The 27,793-nt window shown below is 30.5% G+C and overlaps 2 protein-coding genes, 1 long non-coding RNA gene and 1 pseudogene across 4 annotated transcripts; 1 reads left to right on the top strand and 3 right to left on the bottom strand.

The window, feature by feature from the left end:
- The first annotated feature begins 709 nt into the window (after positions 1-709).
- On the top strand, positions 710-27,498 carry LOC147800997 (uncharacterized). Its single transcript, XR_015430760.1, has 2 exons — positions 710-1,121; positions 26,819-27,498. It is a non-coding gene; the product is annotated as an uncharacterized LOC147800997 (long non-coding RNA).
- On the bottom strand, positions 10,058-11,312 carry LOC107446545 (glutathione S-transferase). The gene is made up of 2 exons (XM_016061222.5): positions 11,172-11,312; positions 10,058-11,073 (listed from the first exon to the last, which is right to left on the bottom strand). Exon 2 carries the CDS (start codon positions 10,854-10,856, stop codon positions 10,206-10,208), a length of 651 nt encoding a protein of 216 aa, XP_015916708.1. The 5' UTR covers positions 10,857-11,073; positions 11,172-11,312; the 3' UTR covers positions 10,058-10,205.
- LOC107446544 (glutathione S-transferase class-mu 26 kDa isozyme 47) lies at positions 11,269-16,469 on the bottom strand. The gene is made up of 2 exons (XM_016061220.5): positions 15,414-16,469; positions 11,269-11,380 (listed from the first exon to the last, which is right to left on the bottom strand). Exon 1 carries the CDS (start codon positions 16,289-16,291, stop codon positions 15,638-15,640), a length of 654 nt encoding a protein of 217 aa, XP_015916706.3. The 5' UTR covers positions 16,292-16,469; the 3' UTR covers positions 11,269-11,380; positions 15,414-15,637.
- On the bottom strand, positions 25,030-26,250 carry LOC107453420 (glutathione S-transferase Mu 1 pseudogene; annotated as a pseudogene). The gene has a single exon (XR_015430759.1). The product of XR_015430759.1 is annotated as a glutathione S-transferase Mu 1 pseudogene (transcript).
- Positions 27,499-27,793: the final 295 nt, after the last annotated feature.

Raw genomic sequence — 27,793 nt, 5'->3', positions numbered from 1 at the left:
AGACCACATAACTCCATACCTGCCAACTCTTCCGGATTTTCCGGAAGATTTTATTTTCATATTTAAAGTGGTAGTAAATATATACTATTTTTTTTTTATAAATTTAATTTTTAAATGATTTTGATCACCACTATTCTTACAAAAATTAAGCACATATATCAATATGCGTTACTATCATGGTTGTCAACTTAAGTTTTCTCAAATACAACGTATTTGTTTGCTTAAAATTGAAGTTTTAATTCCATTTTAATACCACTGGGAAAAATTATAATGGAAAGGATTAAAAGTTGGCAGGTATGTAACTGCCAGTAACCCAAATCTGGTTTGATGATATTTACAAGAAATGGTACAAATTTCTTGTACAAAAACGAGTGACAGTAGATAACCAAGCAGGTTAGAACTTCTGAAGAGTTAGTCCCATAACCCAAAACTGGTTTGCTGATACTTACAAGAAATAGTACAAATTTCTTGATCGAGAACGAGGGACAGTAGATAACCAAACAAGTAAAAACTTCTAAAATTTTAAATGAGAGATGCATCTTGGTATCATGACTCGTCAAGTATCTTATCTGCATTGTTAAATTCTCTTGAAGGCGTTTTCTTTGATAAAATGCTCTTTTTTCTTTACTGCATCAAAAGATAACTTATGATTCTTTTAGTGTTATCTTTAAAATAAGAAACTTAAATAATGCAAATTCTGCTTAACATGAATTTCTCATTTTATATTTTGTAACCGTCACCAACAGTCGACCTAATTCATTGGGTTTACGACTACTACTGTTAAATTCCATAGCCTTGCAATTTTGAACTCAACCCAGAAGGCAAGGGAACTCCTGGATCAAGTATCGGGAGAAATTTGCCTTCGTGGAGGGCTTTTTCATGGAACTAACCAGCATTCACGTTACATGGAGTGAAAAAACCACTAAAACCTCCCACGATTAGCCGAACGGCAAAAGGGCTCTAACATCCATGATCCGTCTACCACTGAGGATATTTTACGTCAGCACTGTTTTCGGTGCAAGCTGGATGCGGAATTCGTATTGACCATTGCCTGGATTCGAACCCGGTTCACCTCATTAAGTTCAAGGTCTTTAACATGAATTTGAAAATATTAGAGAAAGGTTAGTATAATGCCATTTAAAATATGTTGCATAATTTTTTCTGAAATATATAACAAAACTGAAATTCTGCGAAATATAAGTTTTAAATTAAAATTGCTAATACGATGCCATTTAGTATGCGTAGCATCTTATTTTTTTAAAAAAAGGTTGCTGCTGTGCCTTATAATATAATATGGTATTTTTGGGTCCAAACCACTCATAAATTTTTCCTTTACCCAAGTACCATGACTAAACTGGTACCTATTGTCCACGAATCTTGCATTCTTTTGGTGAAACAAGTACCAAATTGGTTCAGAAAAACCACGTAAGTCCGAATAGCCAAAAACTGGTTTACTTTGCTGATACTTACGAGAAATTGTAAAAAATTCGGACGAAGGAGTAACAATAGATAACCAAATAAGTTATATAACCAAATAAAGCATCTAAAATTTTAAGTGAGAGATATATCTTGATATCATGACTCATCAAGTATTTTATCTGCCTTGTCAAATGGAGTTTCTTGGCGTTTTCTTAGATAAAATCCTCTTCTTTCTTCACTCTTTCAAAAGATGACTTGTGATTTTTTAATGTTATCTTTTAAGTAAATAAAAAAATGAAGTTCTGCACAACAGAACTTGAAACTATTGTAATGACATTTAAAATGTATAGCATATCTTTTTAAATATGTAACAAAAATGAAATTCTGTGAAACATAAATTTTAAGTTGAAATCATTAATATGATGTCATTTAATGTGCTGCATCTCTTTTGAAAAAAAAAGAGAAAGGAAAATCAAGTTATAGTTGCACTTTTCAAAACAAACATATACTTTTCAATTATGCTGCTCCTTTTAAAGTAAGTAAAAATAAACGAAAATAAAATCATGGGTACAAAATGAAAAATAAAATATTATATTAATGTTTTACTTATTAATGAGAAATTATATATATTAATAGGAAAATAAGATATAGGTTACAAAAGTAAATATAATTTCAAAAAAGTAAATGCAATCCTACTTTAATTTCAACAAACAAGGTTTACTTAAATGGTTCGATATTTGTGTTGGGCCTATAACGCATTATTGTCCAGGCATAAGAAGTGGTACATAAAAATAGCATATCAATAAAAAGTGGTAGAACATGTTCATTTATTTCAAGTAATTCTTTTTTCCTCAAAGTAACTATTTTTTTAAAATATTAACTCAATATCTAAGAAACGTCTAGAAATGTAAAACTATTTGTTTTAATTCCTTTTAGCAACCATTATTCTTTAAATAACAAGTAACCAAAAAATGTTTTTCTGATTTAGAAATATTTATACCACGAGTGGTAATTACCAGGACGGCCGGGTCTCTACTTTAACAGAGCCACACTTACTTACACATATACACACATCCTCACATTCCTTTAACTCGCCCCCCTTTTGTATGTATTCCCACACTGTAAAAACTCTAAATATTCATCAGTGTTTATTTTCTCATTGTACTTTAATTTTACCTTTTTTCATGTACTTCTTTTATTACTTGTAATTTTGTTGTTACCTTATAATGGCAAAGTGCCATTTTTTTCTCTCACGAACTCCATTTTGCTCCCCAAACTTTATTTTTTGTCATGTATGTTTCTTAGTCTAATTTCAGGATGAATGGGAAAAAGGCCGTAATGGCCTCAGACGCCAAGTTCTACTACAACGAACGAACGAAACATTGCCCCTAAAAATGTGAAATATTGTAATAACATAATTCATTGTTATTTATGTAATCTATTTAATTATTCAATTGCAACTGCCAGCATGACTTATATCGTAAATCATATATTTTTAACACGTTGAACGCCAAGCTAATTTTACATGGCTTGCCCGTCTGGCCAAACTGTAATTTACTACAAAATAAAATTGCAAATATTAGACAGAATTTGCTAGTTTTAAAAGGTTTAGCATGCCATATATGAAAAAGTGGTGAATTATATAAGACTACAAATTGTTTAAAAATAGTGGTGGATAAAAATATTCTAAATTGAATTTATTAAACCGAGAATCACAATAATTAAGTAAATTTTGAATAAATTTTCTGCAATTCCATAAAAGAGTGTAAATTTTATAGTTGTGTATCATGTTATACGCTGTCAGCCAGCTGTTTTTCGCGGCTTATGTGAAAGTTCAGTGTCAGCAAGCGGTGGCAGACGCAGCCTAAATGTAATTTCAGTGTCAGCCACCGGTGGTTGACGCGGCCTAAATGTAATTTCTGTGTCAGCCACCGGTGGTTGACGCGGCCTGAATGTAATTTCAGTGTCAGCCACCTGTGGTTGACGCAACCTGAATGGAAAGTCAAGTGTCAGCCACCGTTGACTGACGCAGCGCTCAACGTGTTAAAGCAAATATATTATAAATTCACTGTCAATAGTAAACTGAAAAAAAATGCGCTTGAAAACTAATATAATGATTGGCTAAACCATCACCTCCTACATCAGAAAGCTTCCACACGGTTTTTTATAAGTAGTCTGCGCAGACTATTTTAAAAGTGAACCGGTTATGCGCATGAAACCAAATTCTATTTTAAAAGTGACCGAGAGAAATTTATCATATATATTTGAGAACTGAATCTGTAGTGGTAGACAAGTAAATAAGGCAAACCAATCACATTCATAAATTAAACAAATTTTCAGACATATATTTGCTACCACTTTCTCATTTTCACTAGGCTTTCACTCTATTAACCCCTTGGGGACGGGTGATTCAGAAAAGCATTCGTACAAAATCAGAATCAGGATGTGATTAAATAAAAAACGGTAACTTAAGTGTAGTCGTTTCTAATTTGACAAACTTACTTTGCTTTTACTTTAATTATTGTTAGTTTAATCATATACATAATCTACGTTAATTCAAATTATAACTAAATAGTTTTATTTTTAACAAAGTAATGGTGAATTAAATAAATCAAACAATTATAACACCACCCACAAATAAACTGCTAAAGAATTACTTTGATTACCAGTTTTATCTTTTTACCCTGGTTGATACGGTTTTATGCTGGCACGTATTTGTGACAGTCGGCGCGAAAGGGTTAAAGAGCTCTTTCGTTAACTGGTTTACCTTCATAGTGATCTGATCGGACTACCTGTGAAAAACCGTGTGGAGGCCTTTAGTTGTAGGAGGTGTTGGCTGAACTCTAGATTTTTCCAGAGAGATCTCAAACGAAACTTCGTATATTGCCGATTACAGGTGAATATTTTCTTTTTCCTTTTAAAAACGAAATAACACAAACCATACAAACAGTTTTATTAAACCTGAGTTTGCCAAGGACCCAAGGGCCTTAAAAATCTTCTGAAGTGGAGATAAAAGTTAATCAAACATCGCTACTTTTATTTTTGTAACACTAAATTTGAATCTTGATACTGTGTGATAACTAGGCCAGGATAACTTCGCAACTACTTGAATTTAAGTATAGGTAGGTAGGTAGTTAAGGTACTTTATTTACGTCAAACTAGAGCTTCCCAATGGGCTATTGCAACGCCTCCTATAACTGAAAGCCTCCACACGGTTTTTTGTAAGTAGTCCGATCAGACCACTATGAAAGTAAACCAATTAGTGAAAGTACCATTTAATATAAAATCTATTAAAAATTAGAAAGTGACAGCAAAGATATGTGTAAAAGTTTTTTTAATTTATGAATACAATTGGTTTGTTTTACTTACTTGTCAACCATTACAGATTCAATTCTCAAATATATATGATAAATTTCTCTCAAGTACTTTTAAAATACAATTTGGGTTCTTGAGCACAAGTGGTTCGCTTTTAAAATAATCTGCGCAGACAACTTGTAAGAAACCGTGTGGAGGCTTTCTGATGTAGGAGGTGATGGCTATTGGCAACTGTCTGGGAAACCTCCCTGAGGATGATCCGAAGACATGCCATCGCAATTTTGATCCTCTGCAGTGGGGATGGCTCCCCTGTTTTGTTAGCCCAACGACATGAGCCATCACCTCCTACATCAGAAAGCCTCCACACGGGATTTCATAAGTAGTCTGCGCAGATTAATTAAAAAGCGAACCAGTTGAGCTCGTGAATCCAATTTCCATTTTAAAAGTATTTGAGAATTTTTTTTTATATATTTGAGGATTGAATCTGTAGTGATTGACAAGCAAATAAGACAAACCTGTCCTATTTATAAATTAATCAAATTTTTAGGCATATATTTGCTACCACTTTCTAATTATTAATAGATTTTCTATTAATGACTTTTTCGTAAACTGGATTACCTTCATAATGGTCTGATCGGACTACCTATAAAAAACCGTGTGGAGGCTTTCAGTTATAGGAGGCATTTTACGATAGAACAGTTTCACTACGACCGATACAGTGCACACTTGGTCCCTTCGCAGGCTGATCAAAGTGCTCACCCACCAGCTTCCTGACCACAGCCAGTCAAGCTTAACTTCGGTGTTCTACTGGGAGTCATGTCTTTACGATCAGTGGGACATTAGAGTATAGATTAAGGGGCTTGGAAAATAACCTGCCCAACAGTTGGAGTAGATGTGCCGTGTATCCTGGTGTAACGTCAATAATACAGCATTCTTGTCCAAATGTCTAGACTATTTGGATCAGTCAAATGACCATCCAAAAGAATTAGAATTTGTATTATGCTGGAGCAGGTGAGGTTGGCGAACTTGCATTTTTTTAATGAGTAATCAAAAGTGGCATTTGATTTAACCCTTTCGCGCCGACTGTCACAAATATGTGACAGCATAAAACCGTATCAATCAGGGTAAAAATATAAAACTGGTAATCAAAGTATTTCTTTAGCAGTTTATTTGTGGGCTGAGTTATAATTGTTTGATTTATTTAATTCACCATTACTTTGTTCAAAATAAAACTATTTAGTAATACTTTGAATTAACATTGATTTTATGTATGATTAAACTAACAATAATTAAAGTAAAAGCAAAGTAAGTCTGTCAAATCAGCAACGACTACATTTAAGTTACCGTTTTTTATTTAATTACAGCTTGATTCTGATTTTGTACGAATGCATTTCTGAATCACCCGTCCCCAAGGGGTTAATGAATTTCAATCGTGTTCAAATAGTGGGATTTTCTTATTGCTAACCAAACTGTGTAAATAAATTAAATTAATACTAAAAGATAATGAACTTATATGGTAGATGAGTCCTAAATCGTACCTATCGTACCTAAATCGCACCAGTATGATTTAGGAGCCCACAAGATGTACAATTTAGGCAAGTGCGTCACATTTTAAGCAAAGCGTTATTCCCAAACAATAGTTAACTACCAAAGGAACAAGTAGAACTTAACAGAATAAGTAGTTCAACAATTAACAGATGCATTTAATAACTTGCACGCAACAATAGATATGCTATATCCTTACACATGATGTTCAAAAATTACACATTGAAAACTTGTTAAACCAAAAAATAAAAACTTTATGCTTGTAAACAGCGACTTGATTCTACTGCCCGTATCTCCGGTAGAAAAAAAGCTTCCTTGAGTTATGTCTTTTACTTATCCAGAAAAAAGTATAAACTGGTAGTAAAAATTCATTTTTTTAAAATTTCCTACCTGAAAAATGGACACATTGAAACTACCACAATTTATTATTAATTAAAGATTATATTGTGATTTCACATTTGTTACTGTTGGTACTATGTTGCTGATGTTAACTTTTTTTTCTTATTACTGATTTTTCATCTTTTCCTGATAAGTACCAGAAGCGCTGTTAATAAATAGTGGCACCGAAGAACAATTTACTTCTTCAAAAAAAAAAAAAAGTTAAAATGATTTTTTCTTCCACAACCATTTCGTCTTTGAAAATTAGCATCCCAGAATTAACACATAGCGGACCGGCAACTTTTCTGAAAATTTCCCCATATGCCCGGCTATTGTTTTTGAAAGCGGATGTGGAAGTAAAACAATACAAATAAACTTTAAAAAATTTTATTTATTATTCAACTATTAATATTTCTTTTTCGTATGATAAAAAGTATAACAATCACCTACGTGTAATGGTACACAAGTTTTGTAAATATATCGGGTTTCGTAAAGTTATAATATATTGGTAGAGAATTAAATAGAAAAACTTGAAAAGTAAGGAAAATTACTCCCACTTTTTAAAATAGTCACCACGAGATCATTGCTAACATGATTGCTATGACTCGTGATCGGTAATCAACGCTAGGCCACGAAAACACGAATTAACTCGTGACCGGTCATCACTGTGTTAAGTATTCGTAATTACCATTATTTATTAAGACTTATAATTTACACATATTATGTAAACTTTCCCAGTGAATAAATCAGGTTTCCCACGGTGTGGAATACTTTTTCAAAGTAGTAGCGAATGTGAGATATATCTAAATGTTTTAAGCCATCAATAAATATTTAATTGAAATGTAATATATATGGGTGCAAACAATAACTCGGGAATAATTTCATAATTCACAAATGAAAGATAAATTTAAACATTTTTCAGTTATCTTGAAAAATCTTAGTTATAATCATTTATTTTTTGAAGGTAGTAGGAACCCTGATAGATTTAGTTCATCTCTTAACACATTGCTGACAGGTCACGAGTTAACTCGCGTTTTCGTGGCCAGACGTTGGTGACCGGTCACGAGTTAACTCGTGCTTTCGTTAGCAGTGATCTCGTGGTGACTATTTTAAAAAGTGGGCGTAATTTTCCGTACTTTTCAAGTTTTACTATTTAATTCTATACCAATTTATTATAACTTCACGAAACCCGATATATTTGTAAAACATGTGGTGTACTATTGCACATAGGTGATCGTTAACTTTTTATCATACGGCAATAAAAATTAAAAATTTTTAAAATTTATTTATAATGTTTTACTTCCACACCCGCTTTCAAAACAATAGCTGGACACATGGGGTAATTTTCAGAAAAGTTGCCGGTCAGCAATGTGTTAATAAGCAACAGTAGTCACAGATATAACAAAAAACAGATGCTTTTGCTACCAATAAATTATATATTTCTTTTCGAAAATTTTCCAAATTGTAAGTTTATTCCTATAGCTGATATATGTTATTCCTATATCCAAATATATGTTATTCCTATAGCTGATAAATTACACGGGTCTACATTTCTTTTATGTTTGTGGCGGAAATTGTAAACGATATTAATACAATCAATATAAATATTTAAAAAAAAAAAGTAGGAATAATTTTTTTATGATTAATTCATTCCCTGCTGTGAAGATCCAACATTTTGTAATGCAAGGATTTAAAAAAAAATAGGACTTCATGCTCAGAATGCTTAACAGAAATGACTGACGATTTGAAAAATTAGAGGATGGAGAAAGCAGGGTTTTCTGCGTTCTGCTTCGGAAACCTGTCTTTTATGCTCATCGTGTTAATGGCCATTACGAATTTATTCACTTAGTATATATGAGCTGATCACAATATATTTTTACGTGTGCAATTAACATTTTAAGTGCGTTGTGCAAAATGATCGCATGGAGATAAGTAATATCGGTAATAAATGTTTAAATTAAATAACTTGTTTTATTTTATAAAAACAACTTAATGACAACTAAAAAAGCCTTTTTTTTATTTTTAAAATTTATGTAATATTATTTGAAATCAAAAACTATTTATTTCTTACACACTACTTCCTTAAGTATTGTCTTTAACTGTCTACCTTTACGAATTTTACTAACCTATCCATGTATGGATATCTGCTCTTTCATCTAAATTGAATAATATGAGGTGGAAGGGAAGGGAGGTACTGCGTTAACATTAAGTTATATCTCAGAATGAACAATAATTGATAAAATCAAGTCTGAGTCATACATAAAAATAAATCGCAAGTTGATACATAATAAAGGGAACAAATTGAAGATAAAGAAAGAATATTTACACTATTTACAAATTTACAAAAGGGGGAAGACTCCCTGTGCACTCTCTCGCCTCCCCCCGGTATAGCCGGGCTTCATTGGTTCAGAGAACACAGTTTGTCTAGGGCTTTACGAATTTTCCGAAGTATTTCCCTTTTATATTTAAGGTGGTAAAAAGTAGCAAAGTGGTAGTAGTGGAATGGTAAAAAGTAGCTAAGTGGTACTCACCATGTTAAAGGTCATTAAATATCTTTTACATTTTTGTATTTCTAAATTTCATTTAACCCTTTAAAGGGCCATTTATTTCTAGTAAAGGTAAATTAAAGTATTTTTGGAATTGAAATAGTTTTAAGAATAGTAATTGATATTAGAAAAAAAACTCAATTAGTTTATAAAAATGCCATTTTTCTGGAGGTTAATATATTTAACATGAACTATTAGGAAACTTATTGACTTTTATTTTTCTTTATTTATAAAATAAATTTTATAAATGCTACAAACTTTACAAAGAATTATGTATTTTAATACTTTTTTGCAAACTAACAAATGGCTACCAATTTTATTCAAACGCACTTCAAGAAATCTGAAGTTATTAACAAATGGAAACCTAAATTAAAAGTGGTGGGAAGTGTACTTCCCACAGCCTTAGAAAGGGTTGAAACAATAAACATATTTTTCAGAAACATGTTTATTGTTTGCAGATTTGTGTTTACGCTGGTTGTGTTGTGTGTAAATAAACAACAAATATGTCTCTTGTTCATTTTCTGCCGGAAAGGTTAAAATAAATCTTAATTAAAAATATTCTGTAACTCCTAGAAATTAAAATTAAATCCACGTAATGAGAATTATAATTTGCTATTTTAATATAAATAATAAAACTCCCTAAAAATGAGTTAAAAAGTCGTTTTTTAGTTTGCTTAATTGCTATAAGAAATACATACCAATTTCAACCAATACTTGCTTCGCATACCACATTTAGACTTCAATTTAAATATCTTCTAAGCATTCTGTATTAAGCAGATTCTCTTACTTGGAATTATTATTTTAAGAACAATTTCCTGCTTCCTATCAAATATCAAAAATAAGACTTGCCCAAACACATTAACTGTAATAATTTATTGACATTCATACAACTACAACAAAATTCCGTTTGAAAAACTTGAAAATCACTCTTTTTAATGTCCATCCTTATTGAAAATTTTTTTTAAAAAGTTATTGAATAAGAAAAGTTTACATTTCAAGCAATCATTGTGGCATTTCACCGCTACTTCCCCAAGCAGCTGGAGGTTTGAAAATCGGCCATTTTTTGTAAGTAGAAGAATTGAAATAGTCTTGTAGTTCAGGAAGATTTCTGATGCGCTCATGATAGGCTTTTAAAATTGGAAATCCGTCTAAAATATCTCTTGATAGCAAGATATTAAAGTCAAGTAACTCATAACCCATGAAGTCAACATATGTTAAATTATCACCAACCATGTATTTGTGACTTCCGATGAAAGCTTCTAATAGTTTAAATGAATCAGGTACTTTTTTTAAGTACTCTTCCCTTTTTTCAGTACCTGGTTTTACCACAGCATGAACAAAAGCCATGTAGAAATCCCAAATCTGTTGTTCTGCCAATGCAACTCTCACTCGTTCCATTTCGCATGTACCTTCCAAATCAAATTTTTTTGCCAAGTACCTCAAAATAGTAATACTTTGCGTTAACTTCACTTTACCATCGATATAGTAAGGTAAGCTAGGAAAATCAAAGCCAAATGTAGATTTCTCTTTGTCCCAAGTACCATCTCTTTGGTACCTTTTATCCTCAAACTGTACATTTTTATAATAAAGTAAGTACCTAATTGGTTCGGCAAGAACTCGAAAGTCCAAATAACCTAAAACTGGTTTTGCCATATTCGAAACAAAAGAACGTATGAATCAAGTGCTGATAAAAATATGAAGACTTTTAAAATGAGAAAGCAATTTTTATACCTTCGTAAGTTCGGAGTTTTATTATCAGTTTATTATCATTGATAAAATGCAATGACTTAAATCATGTGCAATCTGAATGATAAGATTCAGGATTTAAAAAACAAGATAGAGTTCTGTTGTTAAAAATCAGAGCAGTTCCCTTAAATGAAAAAAAAAATGGTTACTAGTATTTGATAAGAATTATTTTATTCTTCTCTTAATAGTAACTACTAATAGGAAAAAGGTAGTAAATCTTACTTTGTAAAGGCGATGAGTACGATGAATGGCTGAAAATAAGTTCTATGAAATTGATTAATTTGTAAATGAGTTAAACTAGCATAATTGAAGACGCATCTTTTTAAGCAATATAGAAATTTAATGACGCATTTCGACAAAACATTTTTACAAGCAGTGAGGAAGGAAAAGACTTCTCCCTCTGTTGAAGATACACAAAGAGAAAGTGAAATCTGAAAAACGAAGAATAATAAAACATAAAATGTAACATTATATTCAATTAACATTTAGACCTTGAAAAGATACAATGCGATGAGAGTCACATGACATGAAAGTTCAGTTCTCAAAAATTACACTTCCTGGTTGTAAAATTATAGCTTCAGAGATCATTTTATCTAACAACTATTTTTCTCTTTAAATAATCATATATAGTCATCATTAATTTATTTTTAATATTCTAATTCATATTCAAAAATTTAAAATCTCAGTGAATGTTAAAATATCATTTTATCAAATATTTGAGCATATTATAAACTCAATTGTTATCATTTCCTAAAATCAAAAGATTTACTTATAAAATAAAGGAATTTTAACTGAAATAAATGGTTACTAGTATTTGATAAGAATTACTTTAATTTTCTCATATTAGCAACTACTTTTCTCTTAAAAATTGTCGCGAATAGTCATCATTAATATATTTATAATATTCCAATATGTATTATAATTCTTATTCGGCAATTTAAAATCACAGTGAACGTTAAAATATAATTGTCTCGAATATTTAAGCATATCATAAGTTTAATGGTAATCATTTCCTAAAATTAAGCAAATTAATAGTAAAATACCTGATTTTTAACACGATGAGCGCCGCGTCAGTCATCGGTGGCTGACACTAGACTTTCCATTTAGGCAGCGTCAAGCACCTGTGGCTGACACTGAAATTACATTTAGCATACCTGCCAACTCTCCCGGATTTTGCGGGAGATTTTATTTTCATATTTAAAGTGGTAGTAAATATATACTATTTTTTCTTTCATAAATTTAATTTTAAAATGATTTTGATCACCACCATTCTTACAAAAATTAAGCTTGTATATTAATATGCGTTACTATCATGGTTGCCAACTTAATTTTTTTCAAATACAACGTATTTGTTTGCTTAAAATTGAAGTTTTAATTCCATTTTAATACCACTGGGAAAAATGATAATGGAAGGGATTAAAAGTTGGCACGTCTGCATTTAGGCTGCGTCTGCCACCGCTTGTTGACACTGACCTTTCACGGAGGCCGCGAAAAACAGCGGACTGATAGCGTATAACATGATATAGAACTATAAAATTTACACTCTTTTATGGAATTTCAGAAAATTTATTCGAAATTTACTTAATTATTGTGATTCTTGGTTTAATAAATTCAATTTAGTAGACTTTTATCCACCACTATTTTTGAACAATTCGTAATCATATATAATTCAGCACTTTTTTCATATATGTCATGCTAAACCTTTTATAAACTGGCAAAATCTGTCTATATTTGCAAATTTAGTTTGTAGTTATTTACCATGTGGCCAGACGAACAAGTCATGTAAAATTAGCGTGGCATTCAACGTGTGGACTAACGAAATTAGTTTTCAGTGTTTGATAAGAATTATTTTAATTTTCTCATATTACCAAGTGTTTTCTTATTTATGTAGGATTAATTTATTTATACTGTTCTAATTCTAATTCTGTAATTTAAAAGCACAGTGAACATTAAATATAATTTTCACGAATATTTAATATTACCCGAAAATCTACTCATTTTAATTTCGAGATCTTTGCAGTTTTTTAAAATATTTTGTCGAATCCGGAGCAGTTGACGTCTCTGAAAATGAAATAAGTAGTATCACTTTTTATCTACATAGATGTTTTGTTTTTCACCTAAACAACTTTTGGCTGCCAGTTATTAAGAGAATGATCTACTTTTTGATCAATATTATTGTAAAAACACCTATAGGTAAAAAGTGGTAGTATATATTCCTTCCAGATTGTTACAACACGAAGAGAAAAAAAGGAATAACATACTACAATCAATATATTGAAAACACCTATACGATTGAAGTGGTAATACATAGTCATTCAAGATAGTCACAACAAGGAAAATTTTTTGAAACAAAAGAGAGTAACATACTATGAATATAGTAAAACGCCTATACGAAAGAAGTGGTAATACATATTCATTCAGGGTAGCCACAATCGGGAAAAATCAAATAAAATAAAGCAACAAGAAAAAGAGTATAACATATTATGATTAATGTAGTAAAAATACCTATACGAAAGAAGTGGTAATACATATTCACTCAAGATAGTCACTGCCGGGAAAAAAAATTTTAAAAAAAGGAGAATAAATAATCTATGATGAATATAGAAGAAACACTGCTACGAAGGAAGTAGTAATACATATTCATCCAAGGATGTCACAACAGGAAGAAAAAAAGAGAATAACATGCTATGATTAACATAGTAAAAACACCTATACGAAAGAAATGGTAATACATATTCATTCAAGATAGTCACAACTGGGAAAAAGAGAATAACATACTATGATTAAAATAGTAAAAACATCTATACGAAAGAAGTGGTAATACATATTCATTCAATTTTTCCACAATCGGGGAAAATTAAATAAAATTTTTAAAAAAATAAGAAGAAGAGTATAATATACTATGATTAATATAGTCAAAACACCTATACGAAAAAAGGGGTAGTAAATATTCATTCAAGATAGTCACAACCGGGAAAAGGAAAATAACATAACTAAGATTAACATAGTAAAAACACCTATACGAAAGAATAGGTAATACATATTCATTCAAGATAGTCACAACCGAGAAAAAGAGAATAACATACTATGATTAACATAGTAAAAACACCTATACGAAAGAAATGGTAATACATATTGATTCAAGGTAGTCACAACTGGGAAAAAGAGAATAACATACTTTGATTAACATAGTAAAAACATCTATACGAAAGAAGTGGTAATACATATTCATTAAAGTTTGCCACAATCGGGAAAAATTAAATAAAATAGAAAGAATGAGAAAAAGAGTGCAACATATTATGATTAATATAGTTAAAACACCTTTACGAAAGAAGTGGTAATACATATTCATTCAAGATAGTCACAATTGGGGGAAAGAGTGACTAAGACTAAGATTATGATAGATACATGACTAAGATTATGACTAAGATATGATACATGACTAAGATTAACATAGTAAAAACACCTATACGAAAGAAGTGGTAATACATAATCATTTAATTTTGTCACAATCGGGAAAAATTAAAGTGCGAAAAATGAGAAAAAAAGTATAACATACTATGATTAAGTAAAAACACCTATACGAAAGAAGAGGTGATACATATTGGTTCAAAGTTGTCACAACCGGGAAAAATTTTATAAAGGGTGACCTATATTTGATGGTGTCGTAGGATATATTAAAAATTTTGAGTTTCATTTTAATTTGTGGAATTATGTTGGTCAGTTACAGTATCTAAATATGTAGTAACATCTAAATATATTTTGGTATACAAGATTGAGTTCATGCAATTAGTTTTTCATCCTATCCTTACAACTTTTTTACCTGTTGTGACCACCCAGTTGTTTAGACTAAATTAATATTTCTGTCTGTTCCCCTTCTACTTAATATTTAAAAAAGTTCTATGCTTTGTATTCAGATCCAAATATAAATAATTTTTATTATAGATACATTATGATATATGCTATCACCTTTTCTTTTTTTTCTTTTTTGGGAAAAGCATCCTTTTAACCCTTTTATGGGCTATTTATTTCTAGTAAAGTAAATTAAAGTATTTTTTGAATTGAAATTGTTTTAAGACTAGTAATTGATATAAGAAAGAAAAAACCTATTTAGTTTATAAAAAGACAATTTTTTTGGTGGTAAATATATTCAACACGACCATATATTACTTATTGACTTTTATTTTTCTTTATTTAAAAAATAAATTTTATAAATGCTACGAACTTCAAAAAGAATTCAAAATGAATTTTATAACTTTTATACGTTTTTTCAAACTGACAAATGGTTACCAATTTTATTCAAACGCACTTCTAGAAAGCTGAAGTTATTAACAAATGGAAACCTAAATTAAAAGTGGTAAAAAAGTTGTGGGAAGTATACTTCCCACGGCCTTCGAAAGGATTAAAAAGATGCTAAGTATAAATAGATTAAGACAAATTTTACACTTAATAGTTATCACTTACCTGTCTTTTATTTCTCAAGTATCTTTCCATTAATCTTAAAGTAAACTAGAAATAAGAATATTTTTCATTTGTATTGAGCAGAAGACGCTGTCTTTTTTTCTGATACTTTTATTTGATGCACAATCAAGAAAATCAATTGAAAACTAAATTAAAAATATAGAAATAATGTTGCAGTTATATGAGAAAATCATGAAATGTTCTTGTTTATAAAATCTTTTCCAAGTTCATTGAGGCATTTCTCCGCTATGGCCCCAAACAGCTCTTGGTCCAACAATCGGCCATTTTTTGTAAGTAATGGAACTAAAATACGATTTTAATTCAGGCAAGTTTCGAATACGCTCTTGATAGGCTTTCAATATAGGGAAACCATCCAATACAGTCTTTGAAAGGAAAACATTGAATTCAAATACGTCATAAGCCATGAAATCAACGTACGTCACATTGTCCCCAGCCAGAAACTTTCGATTTCCAAGGAAATTTGAAATCAATTTTAAGGAATCCGGTACTTTTTTCAAATATTCTTCCTTCTTTTTTTCAAAATCAGGAGAAACAATCGTCATAAAGAAAGCAAGGCGAAAATCGAGGATCTGTTGTTCAGCTAATGAAACGCGCAATCGTTCTTCTTCACTTTTGCCCTCCAAATCAAATTTTTTTGCCAAGTACCTTAAAATAGTGGTACTTTGAGTTAACTTCACTTTATCATCCATATAGTATGGTAAATTTGGAAAGTCCAAGTCGAAAGTAAACTTTTCTTTTTCCCAAGTACCATCTCTCTGGTACCGTTTGTCTTCAAATTGTACATTTTTGTAATGAAGCAAATACCTAATAGGTTCAGCAAGACCTCTTAGATCCCAATAGGCTAAAATTGGCTTGCCCATGCTGAATTAAAAATTGAATAATTTTTCGAACCTTTTGATTAGAGACAGAACGGTATTACCGCGAGTTCAAATGATAAAAACCTTTTATATAAGTTAACGAGTCAAAATGACTTATCTATAGTATCAAACTTTCTTGAAAGCTGTTTCTCAGATAATATTTACTTTTCTTGTGATCTACAAAAGCAATGTAGATGGATATTTTTTATTTATCTCAGTTTTATCTCTAGAAATTTGAAGGTCAGTGGATGAAATTGTTTTTTTTATATATACATTCCAGAAAGAACTATGTAACGGAAAAAAAAATTTTTTTTGCCGAAATAACTTCTTGAAACAAAGAGGTAAAAATCCACTCTCAAACTAAAGATTTTCTATGAAAATAAATAAATTGCTTTGAGCTGTTTTAAAAAATAATTTTTAATTTTTTGATTTCATTCATTTATAATTGAAACTCGAGTGAAAAGAAATAGTATACAACTTATTTATCAAGTTTTAATGGCTGGCAGGGCGCTGGACTCATGTTCATGAGAATGGGAGTGAGTTCGAATCCAACCGGCCAAAGAAGACAAAGAAGTATAGCAAGTGGTGACTGGTGCACGTTAAATCTGTTGGGTCATAAAGTCCCCCATTTTCCAAATTATACATCTGGGAGCACTGAATTGAACAGTAATCGTTCGTTGATTCAGGTCAAAATTACGATCTGTGTCTGAATGAAGGGATGTATAAATATGTCCATCCTATAAGCGGTTGTGACGTATGGGTGTGCCAGAAGTTGAATTCTTGGTCATTTATGGTGCAGCTGGAGAACAAGTACAATCGCACCCCTTGCCTTAATGGTCTACGACACCAATATCATGCTTTAATCTAGCATCTTTTCACTTTTGAATCACTTCCCTCCGCTTGCTGAATCACTTCCCTCCGCTTTCTCAGCAAAATACAGGTCCCAGGGCCCCGAAGTCATCTTTTCTCAACATTTTTATTATTTTATTTTTTTATTTATTTATATTTTTTACACTTGACTTAAATTTGTTAAAGCATTTAATTTCTTGAAAATTAGTACAAAATAATGATTCTATTTGGTGCTGTATATCCGTATTCTGGATACAAACTATAAACATTCAATTCAATATATCAGTTAAGATCATTTCTCGAACATTATTAGTGACGCATGAATTTGAAAATTAGTACAAAATAATGATTCTATTTGGTGCTGTATATCCGTATTCTGGATGCAAACTATAAACATTCAATTAAATATATCAGTTAAGATCATTTCTCGAACATTATTAGTGACGCATGAATTTGAAAATTAGTACAAAATAATGATTCTATTTGGTGCTGTATATCCGTATTCTGGATGCAAACTATAAACATTCATTTCAATATATCAGTTAAGATCATTTCTCGAACATTATTAGTGACGCATGAATTTGAAAATTAGTACAAAATAATGATTCTATTTGGTGCTGTATATCCGTATTCTGGATGCAAACTATAAATATTCAATTCAATATATCAGTTAAGATCATTTCTCGAACATTATTAGTGACGCATGAATTTGAAAATTAGTACAAAATAATGATTCTATTTGGTGCTGTATATCCGTATTCTGGATGCAAACTATAAACATTCAATTCAATATATCAGTTAAGATCATTTCTCGAACATTATTAGTGACGCATGAATTTGAAAATTAGTACAAAATAATGATTCTATTTGGTGCTGTATATCCGTATTCTGGATGCAAACTATAAACATTCAATTCAATATATCAGTTAAGATCATTTCTCGAACATTATTAGTGACGCATGAATTTGAAAATTAGTACAAAATAATGATTCTATTTGGTGCTGTATATCCGTATTCTGGATACAAACTATAAACATTCAATTCAATATATCAGTTAAGATCATTTCTCGAACATTATTAGTGACGCATGAATTTGAAAATTAGTACAAAATAATGATTCTATTTGGTGCTGTATATCCGTATTCTGGATGCAAACTATAAACATTCAATTCAATATATCAGTTAAGATCATTTCTCGAACATTATTAGTGACGCATGAATTTGAAAATTAGTACAAAATAATGATTCTATTTGGTGCTGTATATCCGTATTCTGGATGCAAACTATAAATATTCAATTCAATATATCAGTTAAGATCATTTCTCGAACATTATTAGTGACGCATGAATTTGAAAATTAGTACAAAATAATGATTCTATTTGGTGCTGTATATCCGTATTCTGGATGCAAACTATAAATATTCAATTCAATATATCAGTTAAGATCATTTCTCGAACATTATTAGTGACGCATGAATTTGAAAATTAGTACAAAATAATGATTCTATTTGGTGCTGTATATCCGTATTCTGGATGCAAACTATAAACATTCAATTCAATATATCAGTTAAGATCATTTCTCGAACATTATTAGTGACGCATGAATTTGAAAATTAGCACAAAATAATGATTCTATTTGGTGCTGTATATCCGTATTCTGGATGCAAACTATAAACATTCAATTCAATATATCAGTTAAGATCATTTCTCGAACATTATTAGTGACGCATGAATTTGAAAATTAGTACAAAATAATGATTCTATTTGGTGCTGTATATCCGTATTCTGGATACAAACTATAAACATTCAATTCAATATATCAGTTAAGATCATTTCTCGAACATTATTAGTGACGCATGAATTTGAAAATTAGTACAAAATAATGATTCTATTTGGTGCTGTATATCCGTATTCTGGATGCAAACTATAAACATTCAATTCAATATATCAGTTAAGATCATTTCTCGAACATTATTAGTGACGCATGAATTTGAAAATTAGTACAAAATAATGATTCTATTTGGTGCTGTATATCCGTATTCTGGATGCAAACTATAAATATTCAATTCAATATATCAGTTAAGATCATTTCTCGAACATTATTAGTGACGCATGAATTTGAAAATTAGTACAAAATAATGATTCTATTTGGTGCTGTATATCCGTATTCTGGATGCAAACTATAAATATTCAATTCAATATATCAGTTAAGATCATTTCTCGAACATTATTAGTGACGCATGAATTTGAAAATTAGTACAAAATAATGATTCTATTTGGTGCTGTATATCCGTATTCTGGATGCAAACTATAAACATTCAATTCAATATATCAGTTAAGATCATTTCTCGAACATTATTAGTGACGCATGAATTTGAAAATTAGTACAAAATAATGATTCTATTTGGTGCTGTATATCCGTATTCTGGATGCAATCTATAAACATTCAATTCAATATATCAGTTAAGATCATTTCTCGAACATTATTAGTGACGCATGAATTTGAAAATTAGTACAAAATAATGATTCTATTTGGTGCTGTATATCCGTATTCTGGATGCAAACTATAAACATTCAATTCAATATATCAGTTAAGATCATTTCTCGAGCATTATTAGTGACGCATGACTCAATAGTGAAGTTAATTAATGTTAATTAGTATTAATTTTCTAAAAATCATTGAATTGTATAGTTAAATATTAACCTTATTAATTATAAGCTTTAAATTATTCAGTAAAATATTATTTATTACCTTGCGCACATCCATTTTCAGGTTAATCCAAGGTAACTAAGAAATCAAACTCGCTTCAGAACTGCAGTAAGAACGCGACATGAAAGATCCCTCTATTTAAGCTTCTAACTCTGTTTTATATTCATATTTGCAATCTGGAAATATTGCAACGAAAATATTTTAAATCATTCTTAAAAATCCCGGTACGTGTTGATTGACGGTACGGTTCGGTTATTTGAATTCTTTACTTGCTTTGTCGATTTCGATTCGTGTTTTATTCTGTATTTTCTGCTTTTTGCTTGATATGTTTTATTTCGTACATATTTTTTACTTAATGTGTTCTATTTCTTGAGTGCTCCTCACACTGTTGCATTGATATATTTTGCTTTGGCTATATTGATACTATGTTAGTAAGCTCTCCTTTTTGCAGATGTAATCGTGGGAGCTGATGAAGAGATAATCCCTTTTCATTGTTTGTTTTCCGACTATTTTATTTTTTTTATTAAATAATTTTTTAAAATATCTTTTAAAATATTTATTTTATTAATCTTTATTATTTTCCACGTTTTTTCTATGTTTTTTATGTTTAATTTTACATAAAAATAGCATTAATATTATTTCTATTCAAAAAATTATATTTTTTCTATTTTACTTCTCGTCAAATAAGGGTGAAAGTTTAAGTTATCAGAGTAACGAATCAACTAAGTATCTTTTAGTGTAAACACTTCCACAATGCAATTTCATAGATAAAATGTCACTCACACCTTCTCTCAATGTCACAGCGAGGACAATATTATCTCCTTTATGATTAGAGTGATGTATAAATAAGGATTGCGATAAAATTCGAATAACAAATGGGTCTCAGCAACTGATAATTTCGTAAATCAAAGGACAATTGACTATTGTCGCTGTGGACAATACTTCAAATTTTATACTCTCACTGATATTCCATATTTGAGATTAAACAATACATTTAGTTATCAAAATTGGCCGGGATAGCCTGGTTTGCAGGGTACTGGCATGGTTAACTAGAAGGGGATGGTACTGGACTCACGATCGTGAAAACAGGAATTCGAATCCAGCCAGCCGAAGACTCACTATGTGGTAAATGGTGACTGATGCACGTTAAATCCCTCGGGTTAAAAAGTCTTCCATGTTCCCATAACAAATTATACCTCTGGTGTGTACTGAATTGGAGATTCATCGATCTCTGGTTCATGTCAAAATTACGATTTGTTTATGAGTGAATGGATGTTTGAATTTGTTCGACCTATAATTGGGTGTCACGAATGGGCGTGCCAGAAGTCAAATTCTTGGCCACAGATGGCGCCACTGAGAAACAAGAACAATCGTATTCCTCTGCCTTAATACAACAACAACAGTTACCAAAATAAAACTACAATTTTAAAAATTAATCCTAAACAATTAAATTGCATATTCTTAGAAAATAATAAACGGTTGTGCGCATGAACCCAAATTCAATTTTAAAAGTCACTGAGAGAAATTTATGATATATATTTGAGAATGAATCTGTAGTGGTTGACAAGTAAATAAGACAAACCAATCATATTCATAAATTAAACAAATTTTTTGACATATATTTGCTACCACTTTCTAATTTTTAATAGATTTTTTATTAGATGGCTCTTTCGTAAACTGGTTTACCTTCATAGTGGCCTGAATGACTACTTATAAACAACAGTGTGGAGGCTGTAAGCTATAGGAGGCGTTAGTCTGTGGCCTTACGGCCCTTTTGAAAAAGTACTGTGATTTTATTTCAGACCGAAATCTGAAGTATTAATACATTATGGTAGTATTTCGCTCCTGCAAGAAAAATCGTTCTAATCAAATACATGTGCTACCACATTTTGTTTCACTTTAGAAAAAAATAATCACATTTATAAAAGCCATATTTATTTAGTCACATTTGATTTAACTGCCTTATAATTAACTGCCAATAAGCTTACGCAAGCAAATGATTAAAAAGACTAGTGTGGACACGTGCCCTTACAAAAGTTTAAGGTATTTTTTAGAGTTATTTCCAGGTGTCTAGGTTGATTTGAGGTTTATTCGAAGTTGATTTCTAAAACAATCTTAAAAGATCAACCTCCAAGAGTGACTAATCATGGTATATGAAGCTGTTTTATTCAAACTTAAGGTTGTTTTGAAGTTGAGGGAAATCTACTTTAGAGAAACCAGCATAGATAGGTTGTTTTTGAGGTGTAAGTTTTATTTTTTCTACACTTCAAGTAAATACGTATGTTTGAGATGTGAATAATTTCACCCAATCAAAGCTAAAATTATTTCTGAGTTACATATGAGGTTGATTTTGTAAAGTGTAAATGAGGTTGAAATTAAGGTTTATAGGGGAGTTTATTTTTGGTGCAAAACATAACCTTAATTTCTATTTCAAGTGTAGTTTTTCACATCTGCTCATCTCACAACAACATCAAAAACATCTTATTTTTTGTGAGGAGTGGTAAGGGGCTTAAATAACCTTAGGGCTTAAATAACCGTTAGGGGCTTAAATAACCTTAATCGAGATAGTAAATGTGTGTCACTGCATGCCGGGTAATAATTGTTAAATAGATCACTTTCTTAGAGATATAGCAAGACAATATTCATACAGATATATTTTCTTTACAAAATACTATGTAGTGGTTGTCAAAGTATATGAAATGATCGAAATTTGTCCGATATTTATTACCACTATTAAATTTTTTGAGACAAAACTCAAATTAAGATTTAGTGACAACGGTGGAATTATTTACTAACTTAGATTAATTTTGCAAAGTATTTTATTCATCTAAAATTTTTTTAATTTTTTTTTTCGCGTTTTATTTTTTTTTTTAATTGATTTACTCTATTACACTGCTAAATTTAGAAAAACATTAATTTAAACAAACATTGTTAAGAGATAATTTATTCAAGATAACTTTAAGCTGGAATAAGTTCCATTTTTGTTTAGTATACTTTTTAGGTGTAACAATGGATTAAATAAGGGCTAAAGAGAATAGAAGGGCTAGTTCACTCCGCTCTTAGAGCTGAAGCTACGATTTCCCTCCTCATGACGTCACTGTGTCCACAGATCTCGGAGATCGCAAGCAAAGATATGATAATTTGCATCTTTATCTTTGTAAAAATAAGTTAGACTTTTTCTGGTTATTAGCTTTCAAACTTTACGTAATTAACACATTATTTCCGTTCATAAACATAGTTTAAAAAAACTTTCTTGGTTATTATATTAAAAAAAATACCATTTTAAACTTATAAAAATGTTTTACTAGTTGGCGAAAATGACACTATAAATACTTTATTTTAAAAAGTTCAGTTTTAACTTTAATGATTAAGAAAAATAAAAGCATACATCGACACTTTTTTTATCTACATATTATTTTATAACGATAAGTTGAGTTAAATTTAGAGTCTCTGATTTTAAAATATGTCGTTAATAGCAATTTGTTCATACTTAATCATTAGGAAACATCAACCTTAAACGCTAATTACTGAAACAAAATAATAATTTAGGTTCATACTGACATTAGAAATTTTACAATTGTTTATAGATATTTAAATTTACGATGATATAATTTATAGATATTTAAATTTAAGAGAATATAATTTTAAAAAAAATCATAAATATTTAGAATAACTACATTAAGAAATATGTTATGAAATTAGGAGAATTTCAGCTATACACTATATATTTTATTTATACTTTTTATTTACATATTAATTTTCTTTGACTTTATCCATTTTTTAATTCTTTTCACCTACCTTTTTTTTTTGAAGTAATGAGGCGGTTTCTATTTAGATAATGAATTTTTATAAAAGTTCTTAACGACAGAATAAACATATTGCTGTTTTATATTAACTGTGTCATTTCGGAATCCATTCTTTACATAGTTGTTCATTTACTTTAGGGAACATGCAGAAAATTGTATTTTTTCCTTTTGTTTTTGTATCAGAATTTTTGCAAGTTGCAATCGTGCAAACTGTATTTCGATAATAGTTTTAAATTCTTATAAATTCACTGCAAAAACTGAGGAAAGTCATTATAGAAAATAACAAATGTCTAAATATAGAAAAAAAGAAATGATTCAATATTAGTTAGAGCTAGTACGGCCGAACGCTCTGTTCTTGAAGTAAAAGTGCGAGCTTTGCGCCAAAGTGACGTCACTAGAGAAAATCGGAGGTTTGGCGCGGTGAAAGTTACTTCAAAGGAGTGAACCAGCCCTTCTATTCTCTTTAGCCCTGGGATTAAATAGTCAATTGTTTAATCTGTCCACAATGACACTTACTTTAATATAGAATTTGTGTGCATGGGAACAATTTGAAAAAGTGTATGATTAAAGATGAAATAAATCTTCAACGTTTAATAAAAAAAATGCCATTCATGATCAAGATTAGTTATTTTTTGGCGAACTTTAAAACATTATTATACTCTATCAACAAGAATATTATCAACAAGAATATTGTATTTAACGATATAATCCACTTATAAAGTATATTAATATCCATTTTCAGTTAAAATGTTTTACATTTAGAAAACCATTAAACTTTAATGCTAAGTTAGTTTAAAATTTGTTTTCTGCTTAATGAATGACCATAATCTCATTTATAGGAGCTAAGAGTATAAGCTTAAACATATGCAAACGTGAAATTAAAATTGTTGAAAAGATTTTTATATATTGCTTCATGTTTTGAAATTCATTTCGACAAAATTTGTTTATTTTGAAAAAAAAATTAAAAAATCGATTCTGCAAAATACTCTGATTTAAAATACATAATCGTTATAAAGTGATATAAAGTCTAAAATAGAATAAATTACTTAATTATCTGGAATATTTTATTCAAAAAAGTTTAAAGTAAGCGTTTACCAATGAATTAAAAATGCAAATGATTTTTTATGGAAAATAATTGAAAAATACTTTAAATAATGTATTTAAATTGAAATATCTGTTTCACGATTGCATAAAAAAATTTTCCTACACATTAACTAATCAAAGAATAAACTCTGATAATTAAATTTCTTACAATTCAATTCTTTCTAACAACCTATTTAAATTCACTCTAAAAATAATTTGACTCACCTGAAAAATCTTCTTCTGGAAGAATGCTTATATTCTAGAACTTGAACAGAACTCAAAAATACAAAGAAGTTTTCATTTAGCTAATAATTTATTAAAAAATTCTGAAAGAAAAGCTTGGTGTATTTTCTATTGAAATATTAACAAAAAACTGCTCTTTTTTGACAAATTGAATTTAACAAGCAATCATCAATATTATTTTCGTAGTTAAGTTTAAACAAAGTTTAGAAAGAATATGCCCCACAAAGATGCGTTAAAGTTTATTTTGATTCAGTCTGGTGAATAATATTTAGAAACCGCATATTTAGATTCGATATAGTTCCTTCAAAGTTAATTTTTAGAAAACTGAAGATTTGATGAACCAATTTTTTAAATTACATAAAAATTCCATAGCAGTTTAGCCACGTTACAATTCTTTTCCTTTAAAACAGTCAATTGAGCAAAATTTAGAAAGTTCTAGAAAGTTGCACTAAGTCAGACCTCTTTCGAATACTTAAATAGCTCCATCACATTTTGTTGGTTGATCTTCAAGAGGTTCTGATTTAACATCCTCAATTTTACCACCCCAAGCAGCAAATGGGGCAACTATAGGCCATCTTACGTAGGTTGTTGAATTGAAATAGTCTTCCAATTCAGGAAGGTTCCTAATACGTTCATGATATGCTTTCAGTGCAGGAAAATGGTCTAAAATGTTCTGTGAAAGCAGGACGTTAAAGTCGAAAGTATCATAAGCCATGAAATCAACGTAAGTTACATAATCTCCAGCAAGAAATTTACGATTTCCTAGGAATGCAGAAATAAGCTTCAACTGATCAGGCACTTTTTCCAAATATTCCTTTTTTGTTTTCTCAAAATCCGAAGTAAGTAAGGTCGCGAAAAACTTCATACGAAAGTCGATGATTTGCTGCTCAGATAAAGAAACTCGCAATTTGTCTTCTTCCGTTTTGCCATCCATGCCATACTTTTCTGCCAAGTATCTCAAAATAGTGGTGCACTGAGTTAACTTTACTTTATCATCAATATAATAAGGCAAATTTGGAAAATCCAAGCCTAAGGTAAACATTTCCTTTTCCCAAGTGCTATCACCAAACTGGTATCTCTTATCTTCAAATGGAACATTTTTGAAATGTAACAAATACCTGATAGGTTCTGCAAGGCCACGAATATCCCAATAACCAACAGTTACTTTGCCCATGGTGAAAATTGACTTTGAAAGAGGCAAATCCTTAGTAAAGAGACAGACAACGTGGAAATGCTAATAGTCGCAAATGATCCCCTTACAATGGCTTATTTAAATAAATTTTTATCTCTTATTGAGTCACGTTTTCGCAGTTTTGAGGGTGTCATTTTTGATAATACTAATCTTACAAATAACTCACGATCAAACAATTTCGCCTCTTTTTAGAGATTACTTTATAGTTAAATTTTTATCTTTGTCTTGACAATGACAGAGAGAAATAATCATTAACACGCGCATCAATTTTCAGGTGTTTCCGGAATCAAACTATCTGGCATGGAATTTGTAAAAATTAGATCGTAATAATGTTGTTAGAACGCATATTATTTGCGACTAATCTTTTTTTATTAAGAAAATCAAGTAATGAAAGAAATGAAAATAAGTTTTTTATTCTATATTCTGACCTACTTTTTCAAATAAATATTTTTATTTGCCGGAGAACCACGCAAAATATCACTTAGTTCCGAGATGCCATCTTTCTTTCCCATGAGGGAAATTTTTTATAGTGGTAACAAAACATGTAATTCTAACTTAAGCAAATTTGATTTAAGATTATAATGCTCACCACTACGAATAATTAATTCAGAAATTTGTATATAACACCGATTTGTTCATCCCATCTAGGCACTATTCATTCCAGTGCAGAAAGAGCCGAGACTCCTCAGCTAAATGCTGCAACTGCATGCAAAACCACATCTCAAATTTCACTGGGTGCGAGGCCCGCCCCAGTCGAAAGAGGAACACGATCAAGGCCTCGCCTACTTCTACAGCCCACAGACTTGTTAGCCTCATCAGTGAACTTAAAAATTTGCTGAAGGACCAAGACATGCTGCATCTTCTCAGAACTTTAATCCAAGGGAATTCCCCATCCAACTGATGTACTACTGAATCAACTCATGCCTTACCTCATCATGGACTTATTATCTGATCCTAACTTAGAACTTTGAACTGCATATGACCTCTAGTCCAAATGCCAAAACAGTATAGAAGAATCGGTTTGAAGCGCTTCGCACTTAACGCCGAGATTCCACAAATATCAATCAATCAATCAATAATCAATCATCCCATCTTTTCATGAGCTTTTTCGTGAAAATCAACCAACGTTCTGATAATTTCAGCTTTTAAAAGATAAATTTATAAAATTTTTTGAACGAAGTGGAGTAGTTTGCATGCCTGGTACATAAATGAAATAAGACTATGTCATTTTTAGCGAATGCAGTTTTCTCTAAAAAGGCCTTTGTAAAAAAGATGTAAAAAGAAGAAATATCATTTTCGGACACCAATAAAAAGTTTAATAAAGAATTAACACGTTGAACGCCATGGGGGTCACCGGTGACCGGCACTGAGTTTGTTCTTAGCACTCCGGCGGTTACCGGTAATCGGCGAAGCCAAGATTATTAGAAATACATAATTTGACTACATAGTTTGTCTAGTAGAAGGACAAAAGGAAGGTTTCAATGTAGGACATCACAGAGAATACATCCAGGGTTGCGCCGAGGTGCGAACCCACCTCCACGCTTCACATTGCGTTTGGTGTGCGATACTGCTCGGCCAAAGAGGATGCAAGAGAGTTGGAACAAAGTGTCTTTATATATGAAC

Source organism: Parasteatoda tepidariorum, chromosome 12, assembly GCF_982258835.1.
Source record: "Parasteatoda tepidariorum strain Cologne lab strain chromosome 12, Ptep-v5.0, whole genome shotgun sequence".
In the NCBI taxonomy this organism is placed as follows: domain Eukaryota; kingdom Metazoa; phylum Arthropoda; class Arachnida; order Araneae; family Theridiidae; genus Parasteatoda; species Parasteatoda tepidariorum.
Note: the sequence above shows the minus strand (reverse complement) of the source record. Positions and strands in the feature narration are given on the sequence as shown.

Bases quoted from the DNA above. Each gene is read 5' to 3' on its own strand.
- LOC107446545 (XM_016061222.5), bottom strand. From the start codon at position 10,856: ATGGCAAAACCAGTTTTAGGTTATTTGGACTTTCGAGTTCTTGCCGAA.
- LOC107446544 (XM_016061220.5), bottom strand. From the start codon at position 16,291: ATGGGCAAGCCAATTTTAGCCTATTGGGATCTAAGAGGTCTTGCTGAA.